This window comes from Astatotilapia calliptera, chromosome 2 (assembly GCF_964374335.1).
Source record: "Astatotilapia calliptera chromosome 2, fAstCal68.1, whole genome shotgun sequence".
Taxonomy (NCBI): Eukaryota; Metazoa; Chordata; class Actinopteri; order Cichliformes; family Cichlidae; genus Astatotilapia; species Astatotilapia calliptera.
In genome coordinates, this window is record NC_137423.1 from 33393250 (window position 1) to 33407243 (window position 13994).

The 13994-nt window shown below is 40.6% G+C and overlaps 1 protein-coding gene across 1 annotated transcript in view; it reads left to right on the forward strand.

Moving 5' to 3' along the window:
* The window catches only part of ccdc88b (coiled-coil and HOOK domain protein 88B), a 59302-nt gene that overhangs the window by 21358 nt on the left and 23950 nt on the right, over positions 1 to 13994 (forward strand). The window contains exons 15-20 of the mRNA XM_026143610.2: positions 1139 to 1849; positions 4442 to 4621; positions 7345 to 7685; positions 7842 to 8001; positions 9921 to 10292; positions 13353 to 13514. Of these exons, the coding sequence (XP_025999395.2) occupies positions 1139 to 1849; positions 4442 to 4621; positions 7345 to 7685; positions 7842 to 8001; positions 9921 to 10292; positions 13353 to 13514 (1926 nt within the window). The remainder of the gene's footprint in view (positions 1 to 1138; positions 1850 to 4441; positions 4622 to 7344; positions 7686 to 7841; positions 8002 to 9920; positions 10293 to 13352; positions 13515 to 13994) is intronic.

Consider the following 13994-nt stretch of genomic DNA (forward strand, 5'->3'; position numbering starts at 1 on the left):
CAGTATTATATACAGTGCAACAGCACAAGTCAAATGTAAACACAAAGGTTGCCTAGGTAGTGTTATTATGAGTGTTTAACAGTAACTAAAGTAACTCAGCCTCTTCAACAAAGAGTGAAACAAATTTGTAGCGTGAAGATTCAATTCTGATTAAATGATCACCGGAGGCTGACACACTCCTTATTAGTTATTATTAATCTCTGGCTCTCTTCCACAGCATGTCTTTGTCATGTCTTCCTCCCCTCACCTACCAGTCGGTCGCGCCATAAGGCCGTCCCTCCCTGAGCCTGGTTGTGCTGGAGGGTTCTTCCTGTTAAAAGGGAGTTTTTCCTTCCCACTGCCGCTGCTCATAGGGGGTCATATAATTTTGGGGGTTTTCTCTTTTTGTATTATTGTAAGTTCTTTACTTTACAATATAGGGCAATTTGAGGCAACTGTTGCTGTGATTTGGCACCACATAAATCAAACAGAATTGAATTTGAATTGGTTTTTATTGTTCACAGGCTTCTCTGGGTTTGTGTTGTGTGTGTCCCATAAACATATGGCCTTGATTTGTCACTGATGTCACAAGATAAAACTTTTTTATAATGTATTATTGTATTATTGTGGACAGTGTGATTTGACATTATTTTAACACTTTTAAAAAAACTAATATTTTAAGTAATAAATAGTAAATGTGTTACGATTAAAACAACCAATCTGAGTATGACACGTAAAAGACACTTGAAGGCTGTGCTTTGCATTCCCTCAGATGAAATATGGTAATTAAATGTTACTCAGTTCACAACATTATACTAGAATTTGCGAATGGTGCTGTGTGACGGATCTCAGGCATACTGAGTTTTCTGTAGTTATTTGTGTGGAGGAGTGCTTTTATATTGTGTTGTTATAACCAAAGATAATTTAAATCGATCAGTAATTTCCCTGTCTGTCCTTCTCTCGTTTTTCCCTACTTCATTGTCTTTTCTTTTGTATCGAAACTGGATGTATTCTGAGGAAAAGGGGGTGATTTCAGTTTTCTTACCCACCATGCATTCAAGTTCAATCACTGTCAGCACATGAAAGGAAACAGTGACAAAAAAGGGATATTTCAAAGCTTTGAAATGTCTTTAAATTTCTCTCCAATTATGCTTTTCAGTTTCAAAACTTGAAGAATGAAAATGCCACTTTGAAACAGCGTCTGGAAAAGCTTGTGACCAAACTTCAACACCTAGAAGACAAGAGGAAGGAGGAAGGAATGAAGATGCCAGACAGAGTGGAAGAGGAGGGGGAGGGAAACAAGGTGGTGAGAGGAATCCAGGGATCTGAATCCTGCAGGGGAGAGGGGGAAGGAAGGGTTAAAATGATGGAGGAGAAGGAGAAAAGAGGAGAAGTCATCGGGACTCACCGTGAAGCAGGAGTTGGTGAAGAGATTCTTCATGTTCAGATGGGAAAAGATGAACCATGCAATGAGGTGATCCGGACCAATAGAAGAGGAGAGGCTGAGGGAGGGCAGAAAGAAAGGGAGAAACAGGAAAAAGAAAGTGAGCCGAAGAAAGAAAAGACTGAATTACCAATAAGTTCAGAGATACAGAAACAATCAGTTGAGGATAAAGTAGAGACTATAGCTACACACCTGGCCGTATGTTCCCTGACTAGTCCTGATATGGAGCTTCTGACAAAACGACTCCAGGAGGCCCAGGAGGAGGCCGAAAGACAGATTAACGTGGCCCAGGACTTGCGCTCTAAACTGGGAGAGCAGAGCAAGAAAACCTGGGAGGCTGAGCAGCGGCTGGTACTCGTCGAGGCTGAGCTGCAGCGTCTGAAGAAAGCCGGAGAAAGTTTGGTGGAGGCCCGCAGGCAGATAGAGGTATGGCTGGCTGTAGTGGTTAAGTTGGAGACTGTAGAAAGTAGATATTAATGGTCGGTGAAACAAGTGAAAACGTGGGCGTTATATTATTGTATAATTGTGTTTATAATGTGTTTCTTGTGTGCAAAGCGCCATCAAATGTTCCCGCTACAACACCCATAAAAAGCAAAAGCTGAAACTGATTTAAAATTGACTGCCAGCCACTTAATGATCGACTCCTTGTGCAGCTATAAACTGCTTTCAGGGCTAAGCACATGTTTAGATCGCTCCTTGGAAATCCCTCTCTGACCACTTGCAGTAATACATCTGTGACTCATGATGGATCTTAGCTTTCATCTTGAGAAAGAGAACACATTTTCTAAGGGAGAGTCGTAAGTGACAAATGTATTGGGCACAAACAATGGTAAATATAGAAAAAAAGTCTGGGTTTTCAATGTACTGTGAAAGACGTCACTTTTAAACGTGTCACAGTCAGGGAAAGTTCACGCTTACAGTTACAGTGCAACTCTGCACTAACAGTCTGACCTTGATGATGGACAACTGTATGGAGCGCAGCACTGTAAATGTTAAATAAAATTAACTTTTCCACTGAACCGTGCTCTTTGGTCTCTGGGTTGTAGCCGGAGACCAGTTTCTTATCGCCAGTGAAGATCCTCGTCATGCAACGCTGAGTCAGTTTGATGCTCTTGGTGAAGTTGCAGATGTCTCACTGCAAGTGGTCAAAACATAACAATCCAGACTGCAGCGGAGCGCTGAAAGTGGCACAAACCAATGACTGTGAAGGCGATTTTTAAAGCTCACTCTTAAGCAGAGAACGCGTTACTGTAATCTGATTACTTTTTTCAGGTAACGAGTAAAGTAAGGGATTACTATTGCAAAAACGGTAATTAGATTACCATTACTTTCCCGTAGGAACGCTACGTTACTGCGTTACTAAAACCGTGATTTTTTTGCGAGAATGTCTCATGACAGTGACGTAAGCGAGTGCGACATTCGTGACAACAGCTGTGTGCAGATAAACAATGGATCATATATCGATTGTGGGAGAGAGTATGAGCGTGCAGCGTTTAAAGCGTGGAAGTACTGACCTTATTTTGAGTTTGATTCCATAAAAAGTGACAAAAACATTAGTGTCCGTTGTGCGTGGGAAGAAAACTTCTTTTTACAGCGAAAAAAACCCCAAAACTTCCAAACAAGCACCGAGTAGCTACGACGTAATGGGAAACTCACAGAGAAACTCGCGGATTCTTCAACTGACCGCTGCAGCACACCTGCACCAGGGCACACCTGCGCCTATGCCACTTCTGCTTTACAGGTGAAAATAGAGCAAAAGGACCGCTTAGTCTTTGATTTCATTTATTTTCTGCTGTGTTTTACTTGCATCTGTTTGAAAGAGTGAGTGTAAACACACACAAAAAAATTATTTTATCTGCTGGAATGTGCAGAAAATAGGATTAAATGTTTAATCAAATTTCTTCCAGTCAGAGAATGTTGCATATAATTAAATTTTTGCTTGATGCATAAAGTTAAAAGATTAAAACTAATAAAACAAGTTTTAAAAAGAGACTTTTCCATTTGATTACATTTTGTATGATGGATTATGTAGAAAAAGTAGAATTGGGCTGAAAGATCTATCGCTTTATCACCTATTCAGGTTGTAAATCGTGTTTTTAAAAAGTAACTAAGTAACTAAGTAATTAATTACTTTTGAAAATAAGTAATCAGTAAAGTAACGGGATTGTTTTTTGGGGGAAGTAATAGGTAATTAGTTACTGATTACTTTTTTCAAGTAACTTGACCAACACTGCTCTTAAGTTATTGGGTTATTTTTGGTTATAAGTATGAGCTGCATGGAGTCATCCTACTACAAAATTGGTATCAAGTTTTCTGGTTTTTCAGTTTTTTTTCATAATATTGTCTCTGATTATATACATTACAATTAAAGTAACTCAGTAAATAACAGAAACAAAGATTCAAAAAGTTCACACATCAGAATTGTTTTCAGCAATAACAGTGGCGTGGCTCTTCACTCCAAACTAAAATATCTATTACAAAAACAGCTTTTATATTGATTGTCATAAAAATTTGTTCAGCCAGATGAAAATTTTTAATTTCTTTGGTAAGTTTCTGATCTACACTGTCATGATTATCATACAAAAAGGTGATTTTTGTACTTAGCTGTACTTTACATTAAATGCATGATGGAAAATATTTGCAAACATGGTGGAACTTGAAGCTCACCAGGTTGCTTTTGTGAGCATTTTTGCATTTCGCTCAGGGCAGCAGTGTGCCAGAGTAAAGCCTCGCAAAGCTGCAAGAGTATCTGGGATTGTTTGTGCTTTTGCACACTCATCAAACCTGCAGTGCACCAACAACAGACCCTTTGTGTTGTTTGCCAGTTAACTGGAATTATTAGGAAATGTATTTACTCAACACTTCCTTTAAAGCTGTAGGTTTGTAGTTCTTTCCTAGAAATCATATATATACAAGACTCATTCAATTACTGGAAAAATATAAGAATGTTTTGTAGTAATAGTAAATGCACATGCTATACATCGAGATTTCAGATGTTTCTAACTGCTTTTCTCTCAGGTTCTTCAGTCTGAGGGTCTAGTTATGGAGGAGGAGTTGTGTCGCTTACGAAGCCAAGCAGAGCTTCACAGGATGCAGACCACAATCATCGCCACTCTGGAGGGAGAGCGGGCTACACTCGAGAGAGAAAGAGACACGCTGCGCAGCTCCTTGGACGCCTTGCGCTCCGCCCAACGCAAGGTTGGAGAGTACACAGCCACAGACTTGCACACACAATATAAAGACGCCAAATATGCCCATGAACATGGCAGATGACGCTGGACTTAAGAGGGAAATAGAAGAAGAAGGGCAGATAAAAAACAGAAGAGTTCAAAATTTTCTTAAAGTCAACCTCTGTGGTCTGCTTAAATAAAAACATCCCATCTGGATTCCACTTAACCAATAAATTTCAGTATTTCAGCAAGCAAATTCCCTTACTGCACGACTGAGGCTTCAACATGAAGTGGAACAGTTTTATTAAGCTGTCGGAGATGCATGTTAACATTTTTATCCACCTTATATTGAGCGAGCAAATCAGATTTGAACTGCAGTATTCACATATTGACAAAAATCTCATCTGCACACAGAGGAGGGAAGCAGGTGAATGTTTTGGTTTGGCTTATTCAGTGAATTTCTGCAGATGGAAATTCAAGCAGAAACCCAACTGAGAGCCACCTTCTTCAGACAGCCCACTTTGGGTCATTGAAGTCTTTGTGAATACGGTGCAATTTAATGTGCAATTTGCAGTAAAAATTTCAACACATAAGAAAAACTGCAAACTAAGGAAAAGAGCACTGCTAAGTCAGCATTAAAGAAATACCTTAAAAGGGATTCATAAATACCTCCCACTCAGAAAACGCTGTATATAACCCTCCATCTGATGGGGTAATGTTCTTTGGTGACACCCTCCCAGTTTTTTGAAAGTGAAAACATCAGTCTTTTTTGTGGCTGTTTGGCCTAAATGTCTACTAAAATTACTTCTGGCTAATAAACTACAATTTTCTTAACCAAGACTGGATGTTCTTTAACTGTACACAACATATAATTGACAACCTATTGTAAAGAAACAGCACGTTAGAACAAGTGTTTTCCGCTATGATGCATCCCAAAAACCTGTTTTGTGTACATTTAGTTGCTTGCATGAAAAAGTAGTGCAACTCTGGATGGGCTTTTCCTACCGATCTGCCACACTTCTCACGACATCGCATCAAACCAGAGATGCATCTTTAAAAAACAGTGCCTCATTCCTTTGATTTCTAAACACTAAATCTAACAGCACACTCTCATAATGTTAGAGCTGAGAAAGTACTCTGCTGTCACTTGGTTTATGAATAAAATAACTTAAGTTGTAAGCCAGCCAGACGTCAGCAGCAACTAAAAATTTGTTCATTTCAATATTTGATGTTTTAGCCCATGACACAGAATGGATTCTAGCTACATTCGAGGTAGACTTCACATTCCGACCACCAGCAGGAGAAGCAGAGAGCCAGAATTCATAAGAATAAAACAGTGCATGTTAAATGAATCATGAAGTGTACTTCTTTCAGCTGTAGGTGTAAGTAAAAACAAAATAGGAACTCACGTCTCATCCTCGTTCTCCCTTTTGCTTCCCTGTCGTTGTGTACGTTTACTGAACTGGTTTGTTTTAAAGCATTTTTATTAATTTTTTTAAAAACCCTCATATATCCTGGAAAAATTGATCAGATTTTCTGCTAAGTAATTAGATTTAGTCCACAATCTGGAGGACGCTGTTTTGTGTCTTGGAAATAACAAAAATCTACTCAATATGTTTTTTCTATAGGGCTTTGAAAGTGTTTCTGAATTGCATTGTTTACATCCACGTTTGATGATGTGGAGGGGTGCAGTAATGTGAAGTATGGTTATTCTCGTAGGCGGCAAAAAAATGTACATTTACTCAAGTGCTTTAAAGTACTCTTGACATCCTTGTAATTTCTATTTCGTCCCTCTTTATACATCCTCTTCACTAAAGTACAGGATTTAATACATTAGGTGAATTTCCCTAACAGGATTTAAAGGTGAGCATTTTAACATTCAGGAAAATAATTATAGACCACAGTATTGCTTATACAGTAGAAATATCTAACAGATAAGCAAACAGTTCCTGTTATTTATATAGAGTTCAATCTGCAGTTTGGTTTCAGGGTAAATTAATGTTTAATGTTTTTAATAGTCTGAAAACTTTTGAATTACTTATTTTTGAGCTGTATTTTTAAAATATATTATTGCTGTTTTGATCCAATCAAATGCAAGGACCTAAAAGCAGGGCACACAGCAGGAGGCGGGACTAATGAAAGCTGTGGGAGCTACAGAAATCCACCAGGTACCAAAGATCTCAGAGTATGAGCAGATAAAGTGCCCAAGGTGCAATTAAAAGGCACAAAACTTAAACAAGGTCCAGCCCGGGTTGACTTGAGGACTTGTGAGGTGCACTGGGGCCTGGCCCAAAACAAACAATGCCGAAAGGAAAACAGACATCATGACAAATAACTAGAGACGGTACTATAAATACACAGAAAACCAACTCACTATAATAACACAGGGGAAACTAAATAGGGCATACAGATAACAGCTGACTCTTAGACTAAAGCAACTGCCAAAATTAAACAGGAAGTTACTATAAAATAACAAGAAACAAAAAGAGAGAAACAAAGAAGTGAAGAGGAAAACACTAAAAAACACGAGGGATGAAAACTACAAAAGTAGTAGAATCAACAACCCAAATGCAAAACTGTGCCAGTGGTTTAATTTTTGTACTCTGATAAAGTTAATTTTATGTTTATTGCCTGTTTTATTGGCCACGTGCTTTCGTGTTGTCTGTTGCACTTTCCTCTGTGATTATGGGGGACTTATTTAAAGCGGGCGTTAAGAACCGAAATCATCCTTTGTGTTTTCTCTTTTGCCAGAGTGACCAGTTAGAGCTCACTACTCAGACTCTCAGAGCAGAGTTGGAGCGTCAGGGCCGCAGTTTGGAGACCTCACGCCGTCGCGAGGAGGAGCTGGAGGCAGAGCTCCGCGAGGCTACCCTCGAGGCTGAATCTTTGGCCAGGGCACGAGATCAGGCGCTGCTGGAGGCTTCACGGTTAGAGCAAGAGAAAGAGGTGTGTCAGTCAGAGCTGGATGGCCAACGGAAGGAGGGCAGACAGAGAGAGAGGGAAGCGGGGAGACTGAGGCAGCAGCTGGAGAGCACAACCCTGGCCCTGGAGCACAGCAACCAGAGAGCCTGTGCTCTGGATGCTGAACACAGGTACACACACTCCTAAGGACATGGAGTTAACCTTGATCATGCAGTTAACTTTATAAGGCACCAGAGACAGCACTGTGCTGAACAGTACATTTATCTTTAATGTCAACTCTGTCTTATGCAACCAGTGTCTAAAATGTGTTTGTGGTGTGCGTGTAGACGTGTGTGTCAGCAGCTGTCTGAGTCCAAGGAGCTCTGCGCTCAGCTGCAGGACCTGGAGAAAGAGCTCAGCTTTCGATTAAGCAGCATGGAAGAGGGTAAACAGCAGCTGCAGGAGCAGTATGCAGAAGCACAGGCCAAGATTAGCGCACTGTCCCAGGTGTGTATGTGTGACGTGGTACTTTAGTTCCTAACGGTAAGCACTGCTGCAGGGATGTGGTGGAAAATTCACAGGCAGCTCAGCAGTGGAAATTACTATTATTACTGAAATGAATTCAGTGTGTTCACACCGGAAAAATAATGAGAAATGCAGAAGATTCAAATTGTATTTTTTTTTATCTGTTGATGGACACTGTGGTCCCTCAGCACAGAGCATAATGAAAATAGAAATGGTGCTCAAAACTGGAAAAAGGAAAACAGTAACACTTTATTTACTACAACATAAAGTGAAGTATGCATACTTAAAGTGTTTGTTTAGTTGCATTTGAGTGTGGATTTTATATACTGTGTGGCCACAACAGAATGAAGAAAATGATGTCGACTGCTTTCTGCTAACATTAGAAAAAGCTATAAAAATAAATACATTCTGAAAAACTCAAAATCTTATACAGTAAGTAAATAAACAATTATGTTTTAAGCTGAATTACTATACTCATTTCTAGATCCATATTGTTTATTCTTTTATTCTATGTTAGAGTAGCTGGTGTGAATTCAAAATAAGTCATATATAATTCTTGTATAATGTAAACAGAATTGGTCCTAGTGCGGATCCCTGTGGAACTCCATAATGAGCTTTAGGATGGGAAGAGGATTCCCCATTTACATGAATTTACAATTGAAATCTATTAGATAGATAGATAGATAGATAGATAGATAGATAGATAGATAGATAGATAGATAGATAGATAGATAGATAGATAGATAGATAGATAGATAGATAGATAGATAGATAGATAGATAGATAGATAGATAGATAGATAGATAGATAGATTTTTATCCATCTATCCATCCATTCTAAGAAAACAAAGATTCAGCACTTGTTAGGCAATGTTCTAGTGGTGTGTTCTTGCTGTTTATATTAGTTATTTGCCTACTAATTTGCTATCTAATTACTAACTTATACTAATTATGATATAATGTTATTAGATTGAACCACTCTAGGACCACAACTAGTATCAAACTACTCACATGAGGACTGGTTCTCACACAGACTAAGAACGTAGTGTAAATGGGTGATAAATGAAAGGAAAAACCAACATAAAGTTTCCTAGGAAGGTGTTGGATTACCACATATTGAACAGAACAGCTTTAATATTCTCTGGCATTGATTTCCCAAGAGACTAAAGTCTGGAGGGATGAAACACCACACGTTCACAACATAATCCCTCATTTGGTGTTTTAATAATAATGCTTGTGAGCACTGTCAAACACTAAAATGTGCTGTTGGTGTTGAGCTAGGTTGCAGTGTACAGACCGCGAAGCCATTATTTCCATATATATCAAACCACTCTGACCTAAGTTGTCCTATGGATGGTGACATCTTTATCCCATGAAGACTGAAATGTTTTATCACTACATTGCGATCAACAACTTTGTATTGATTTGAACTGGGTTGTCCCTCGAAGGGGACGAGTGTGCTAAGGAGAACATACATGGGTGCATAAGGACTGCTGAGTCAAACAAACCTTTGTGGGGAAACATGTATGTAGGTTTCGGGGCGATCGTGACTCAAGAGTTGGCAAATCGTCTTGTAATCGGAAGGTTGCCGGTTCGAGCCCCGGCTCTGACAGTCTGGGTCGGTGTGTCCTTGGACAAGACACTTCACCCGTTGCCTACTGGTGGTGGTCAGAGGGTGGTGCCAGTGTCCGGCAGCCTCGCCTCTGTCAGTGTGCCCCAGGGCAGCTGTGGCTACAATGTAGCTTGCCATCACCTGTGTGTGAATGGGTGGATGACTGAATGTAGTGTAAAGCGCTATACAAATACAGGCTGTTTAGATTAGTTTTTTTTGTGGTGTTTACAGCAAGTTCCAGAGATTTTAATCGTTATACTTTCTCACTATTTCTTTCTCTCTCTTATCAGGATCTAACCCGTGAGCAGGCTCGTTCTGAGAAACTGGCCACTGAAGTGGCACACCTGAGCCAGAAACTACAGCGATCCGAAGCCGAGCGGCAGTTGGCAAAAGATTCTCTCCACCAGTCACAGGAGAGAATAGAGTCTCTCTCCCAACTCCTAAAGAAAAGTGAATCTCTGCAGTTAGAGACGAGGAGGGAAAGTGCACAAGTGAAGAGTGCGCCTAATTCAAATTCAGAATCGACAGGCAAGCAAGAAATGTCACCTTTGGATCAAAGCCCCGAGGCTGCCAAAGGTTGTGACCTTTCCACGACCCGCGATCATTTCATGGGGGAGGCAGAGAGGCATCTCAGTGAGAGGGTGATCGAGCTGGAAAAAGAGGTCTGTATTTGAATGTGTGAGTGGGTGTTTGGGGGTTGGTGTGGGGGCTCGGTCTTCCCTGTGAGGGAGATGATGTATATTATGTTGAAATTCTTGCTCTAGGGATTCTCGAGGACGATCAGCTCACAGTGGGCCACTTCCCAGAGTGCAGCACTTTATTTCCAAAACTAGTGCTTTATCTCTGCTCATCGGTTTTAAAATGTCACCCCGGCTACTGTTAATCTTCCTTATCTCCTCTGCTGCTTTTCTGCTTAAGCTCTTACTGTCTCTCTCTCACACTCACACATACTCTCTAACATCAAGCTGTGAGGGGCGCTTCCAGCATTGCCAAGGTCACAAATTTCACCCGGTGTGGCTCTCACTCAGAACGTTATTACGTCAGTGCTTTCAGGTTTTGTACAGTAGATTAGTCTAGATGAACTAAGGCACAAACAGATCCGGGCTACATCCTGGTTCCACTTACACTTATTAATGCACAAACAACGATTGCGGATGAAGACATCTTCACATCTAAAAATGCAAGAATGCTCTACTTAAGTAAATAGAATTAATAGCTGCACTGTCCTAAAATATTAAAAGTGGAAATTATGCAGGAAAATGGCTCCTGTGTGTGATATAGTGTGCAGGATTGTTAATACTAAAGTTAAAGTAGCATTTTAATGTTCACTCCTTACTGGCTGTAGCTGCTGGAGGTGGGAGCTCATTTTCACCTGTTCGTACACGCTTGGTCATAACTGAGTAGGCACCCCCTCGAGTGTCAAACAATAAAACTGAGTAGACCTGTCATCATGGGAGAAGAAACAAAAAAGTATTACCTCCTTCTAAGCTTTTTTCTTTTCTTTTTTTTGCTTTTCTTGAAATATTAGGGTTAAATCTCACCTTTCTGGCCCCCTGGGTTTCTTATAAATGAAACCATATCAGAAGCTGAGATGAGAAATCACTCTTTGGTGAAGCATGACACCAAGGTTTATCATAAAGCATCACAAGCTAGAATCATTGGTTTTTGTATTTCACAAACTGATGCAATAGCAGTATTAAGATCAACTGTAATCTGAAGCAAAGAAGCGAGACCCTCTGATATACTAAATCAACAAGTCTTTATTGGGGTACACAAGTTGCAGAAGTGAGGAGGATGAGGTGGAGCAAAATCATGGGAGAGCTGTGCTGGCAGAGGATGAATGAATATGGTGACCATGGCAGTTAGAGCAGATGGGCAGGTGAGGGTGGCTGTAGCTGTAGAATGAAAGCTGGCCCAAGCTGAATGGTGAGAAGTTGGTAAACAAACACGGGGAACAAAAGCTAAACTGAAGATGAAGGCCTGATGTAATTACCACAATAGCTCTGTGGTGGAGTTGGCCTGAAGTGCAGGTTAATGAGTAAATGAACCACCAATCTGCACGCTGATTGGGAGAACAGGAGATAACAATCCATGTCTGGCACACACAAATAGAAACAAGACAAACAGGCAAGGAAAACAAACAGGAAATAAGACGCGTGTGAGCAGCAGGAGAAAATACCTTGCTGCTGCCAGAGGTCAGAGGAGAACAGCCAGACTGCTTCTAGCTGATAGGAAGCCAACCGTAACACAAATAATCAAATGTTACAACCAAGGTATGCAGAAAAGCATCGCTGAAGGCGCAACCTTAAAGCAGATGGGTTACAGCAGCACAAGAACACACGGCGTGCCGCTCCTGTCATCTAAGAACAGGAAACAGAGGCAACAGTTCACACAGGTCCACCAAAATTTGATGATAGAAATGAGAAAAATGCTGTTTCATCTGATGAGTGTCAGATTTGTTCTCCAACATTTGGAAGGTAGGGTTCGAATTAGGCTAAAATGAAACGAAAGCATCGATCCATCCTTCCTTGTGTTCAGGCTGGATGTGATGTGAGAGGGTATTTTCTTGCCAGACTTTGAACTCCTTAGTACTCCTATCTGAGTATTATTGCTGACCATGTCCATTCCTTCATCATGATAGTGCACTCATCTCCTCATGGCTGTTTCCAGGAGAATAACGGACCATGTCACAAAGCTCAGATCATCTCAAATTGGTTTCTTGAACATGACTGAGTTCACTGTACTGTAACCATATCTCAATCCAGCAGAGAACCTTTTGGTAGAATTAGCGAAATCTGCAGCAACTGTGTGTAAGTGTATCATGCGAGTTTGGGCCAAAATCTAATAGAAATATTTCCAGCACCTTGTTTAATCCGTACAATGAAGAATTAAGGAAGCAGTGAAGACAAAAAGGGGTCTAAGTCAGTGCTAACAAGGTGTACCTAATAAAGTGACCAGTGAGTGTAGTTATTTTGTGCCACTGACATCAGAAGGGAGAGAGGTAGGATGATGAAGTAGGAGAAGAATCTAAAAGTGACTGTAATAAAAAGTAGAAATCCCCTGTGTAGCACTATGAGTCAGTCAGCAGTACATGAAGACTCCACAGTGGGGGAAAAAATAACAACCCCACACCAAAACTGAGCTCTAGACTCTCTAGACGATGCACACATGAAATGTGTTGTCGCTCTTCCAGTACTTGCAAATAAAATGTTCAAATAAAATCGCAGCGTAGGGGGAGTACAGCTGACTTGTTGTTTGCAGCAAGTTAATTTTAATTTTGGGAAATACACCAGATTTTACACCCTCAGCAATTTATAAGGTGGTTTTCTTTTCATTTCTAAACTACCCGCCTCTGTGCCAAAGCAACACATTCCTTTATTTATCAGAGCAGACTGCACCAAATCATGTGTCATCAATAAATTCGCAGATTTTCTGATTGGACCATTAAAGCCTGTGGAAAGATTGCACTGACAGAAATCTCGCGTAAACAACAGATGTGAACTAATGAAATATAATTTTTAACATTTATGTCAGACACAGGAGGAATTTCATCTCTGTGTTTATAGAGTGACACAAATGTCGCATAAAGATGCTACCTGACTGAGAGCACTTTAAAAGGTCAGCGGCAGAGTTTGCCCATGTTCAAATATTATGGATGTTTCCAGAGCCAAATGTAGCACAGACATTATAAAAATGAAAGAAGAGATTTTTCTCCCCCTCAGAAAGCGGTGGCGGCTGCAGAGCATGAGGCTTTGCTGACGAGATTGTCTCAGTCCCAGGAGGCTTGTAAGCACCTTGAGGAGCAGCTGGAGGCTCTGCGTCGGAACTCGCTCAGCCTGCAGGACTCCTGCACCAGACTGCAGACGCTCAACACACAACTACAGGTGACCTAACACACAGACACAGAGCGTGGTTATGGCTGAAGTTGATTTGTTCAAAATCGCACATTGTTTTTAAACCTTTTGTCTTCCTAAAGTGAAACGCATTCAGTCTTTGTGCAATGAATTTTGACGTAAAGTGCGCAGGGACCTGTTAAATTATTGGACATTATTTCATATTTGTATATCCTCTAATGTGGGGAGTAAGATGACAGGCTCAGTGTTAGGTTTGTAGCTTGAACCTATTCGCTGGAACGTTAAGACAATATAATTACACTGCAAGCAAGACGCAAGTAGGCAAACTTCTTCATGTTACTCGTGCACGGGAGAGAACCGGACAACCGCTTGACTCCAGTTGGTCTCGTCCGTTCTCCCGTATCACTGTCCTTTTATTGAGGTTACATGAATATGCATAAGTTCATTAACATATGACGTCTACATACACAAAGAGTACCTTGCCTGTGTGTGTGTGTGTGTGTGTGTGTG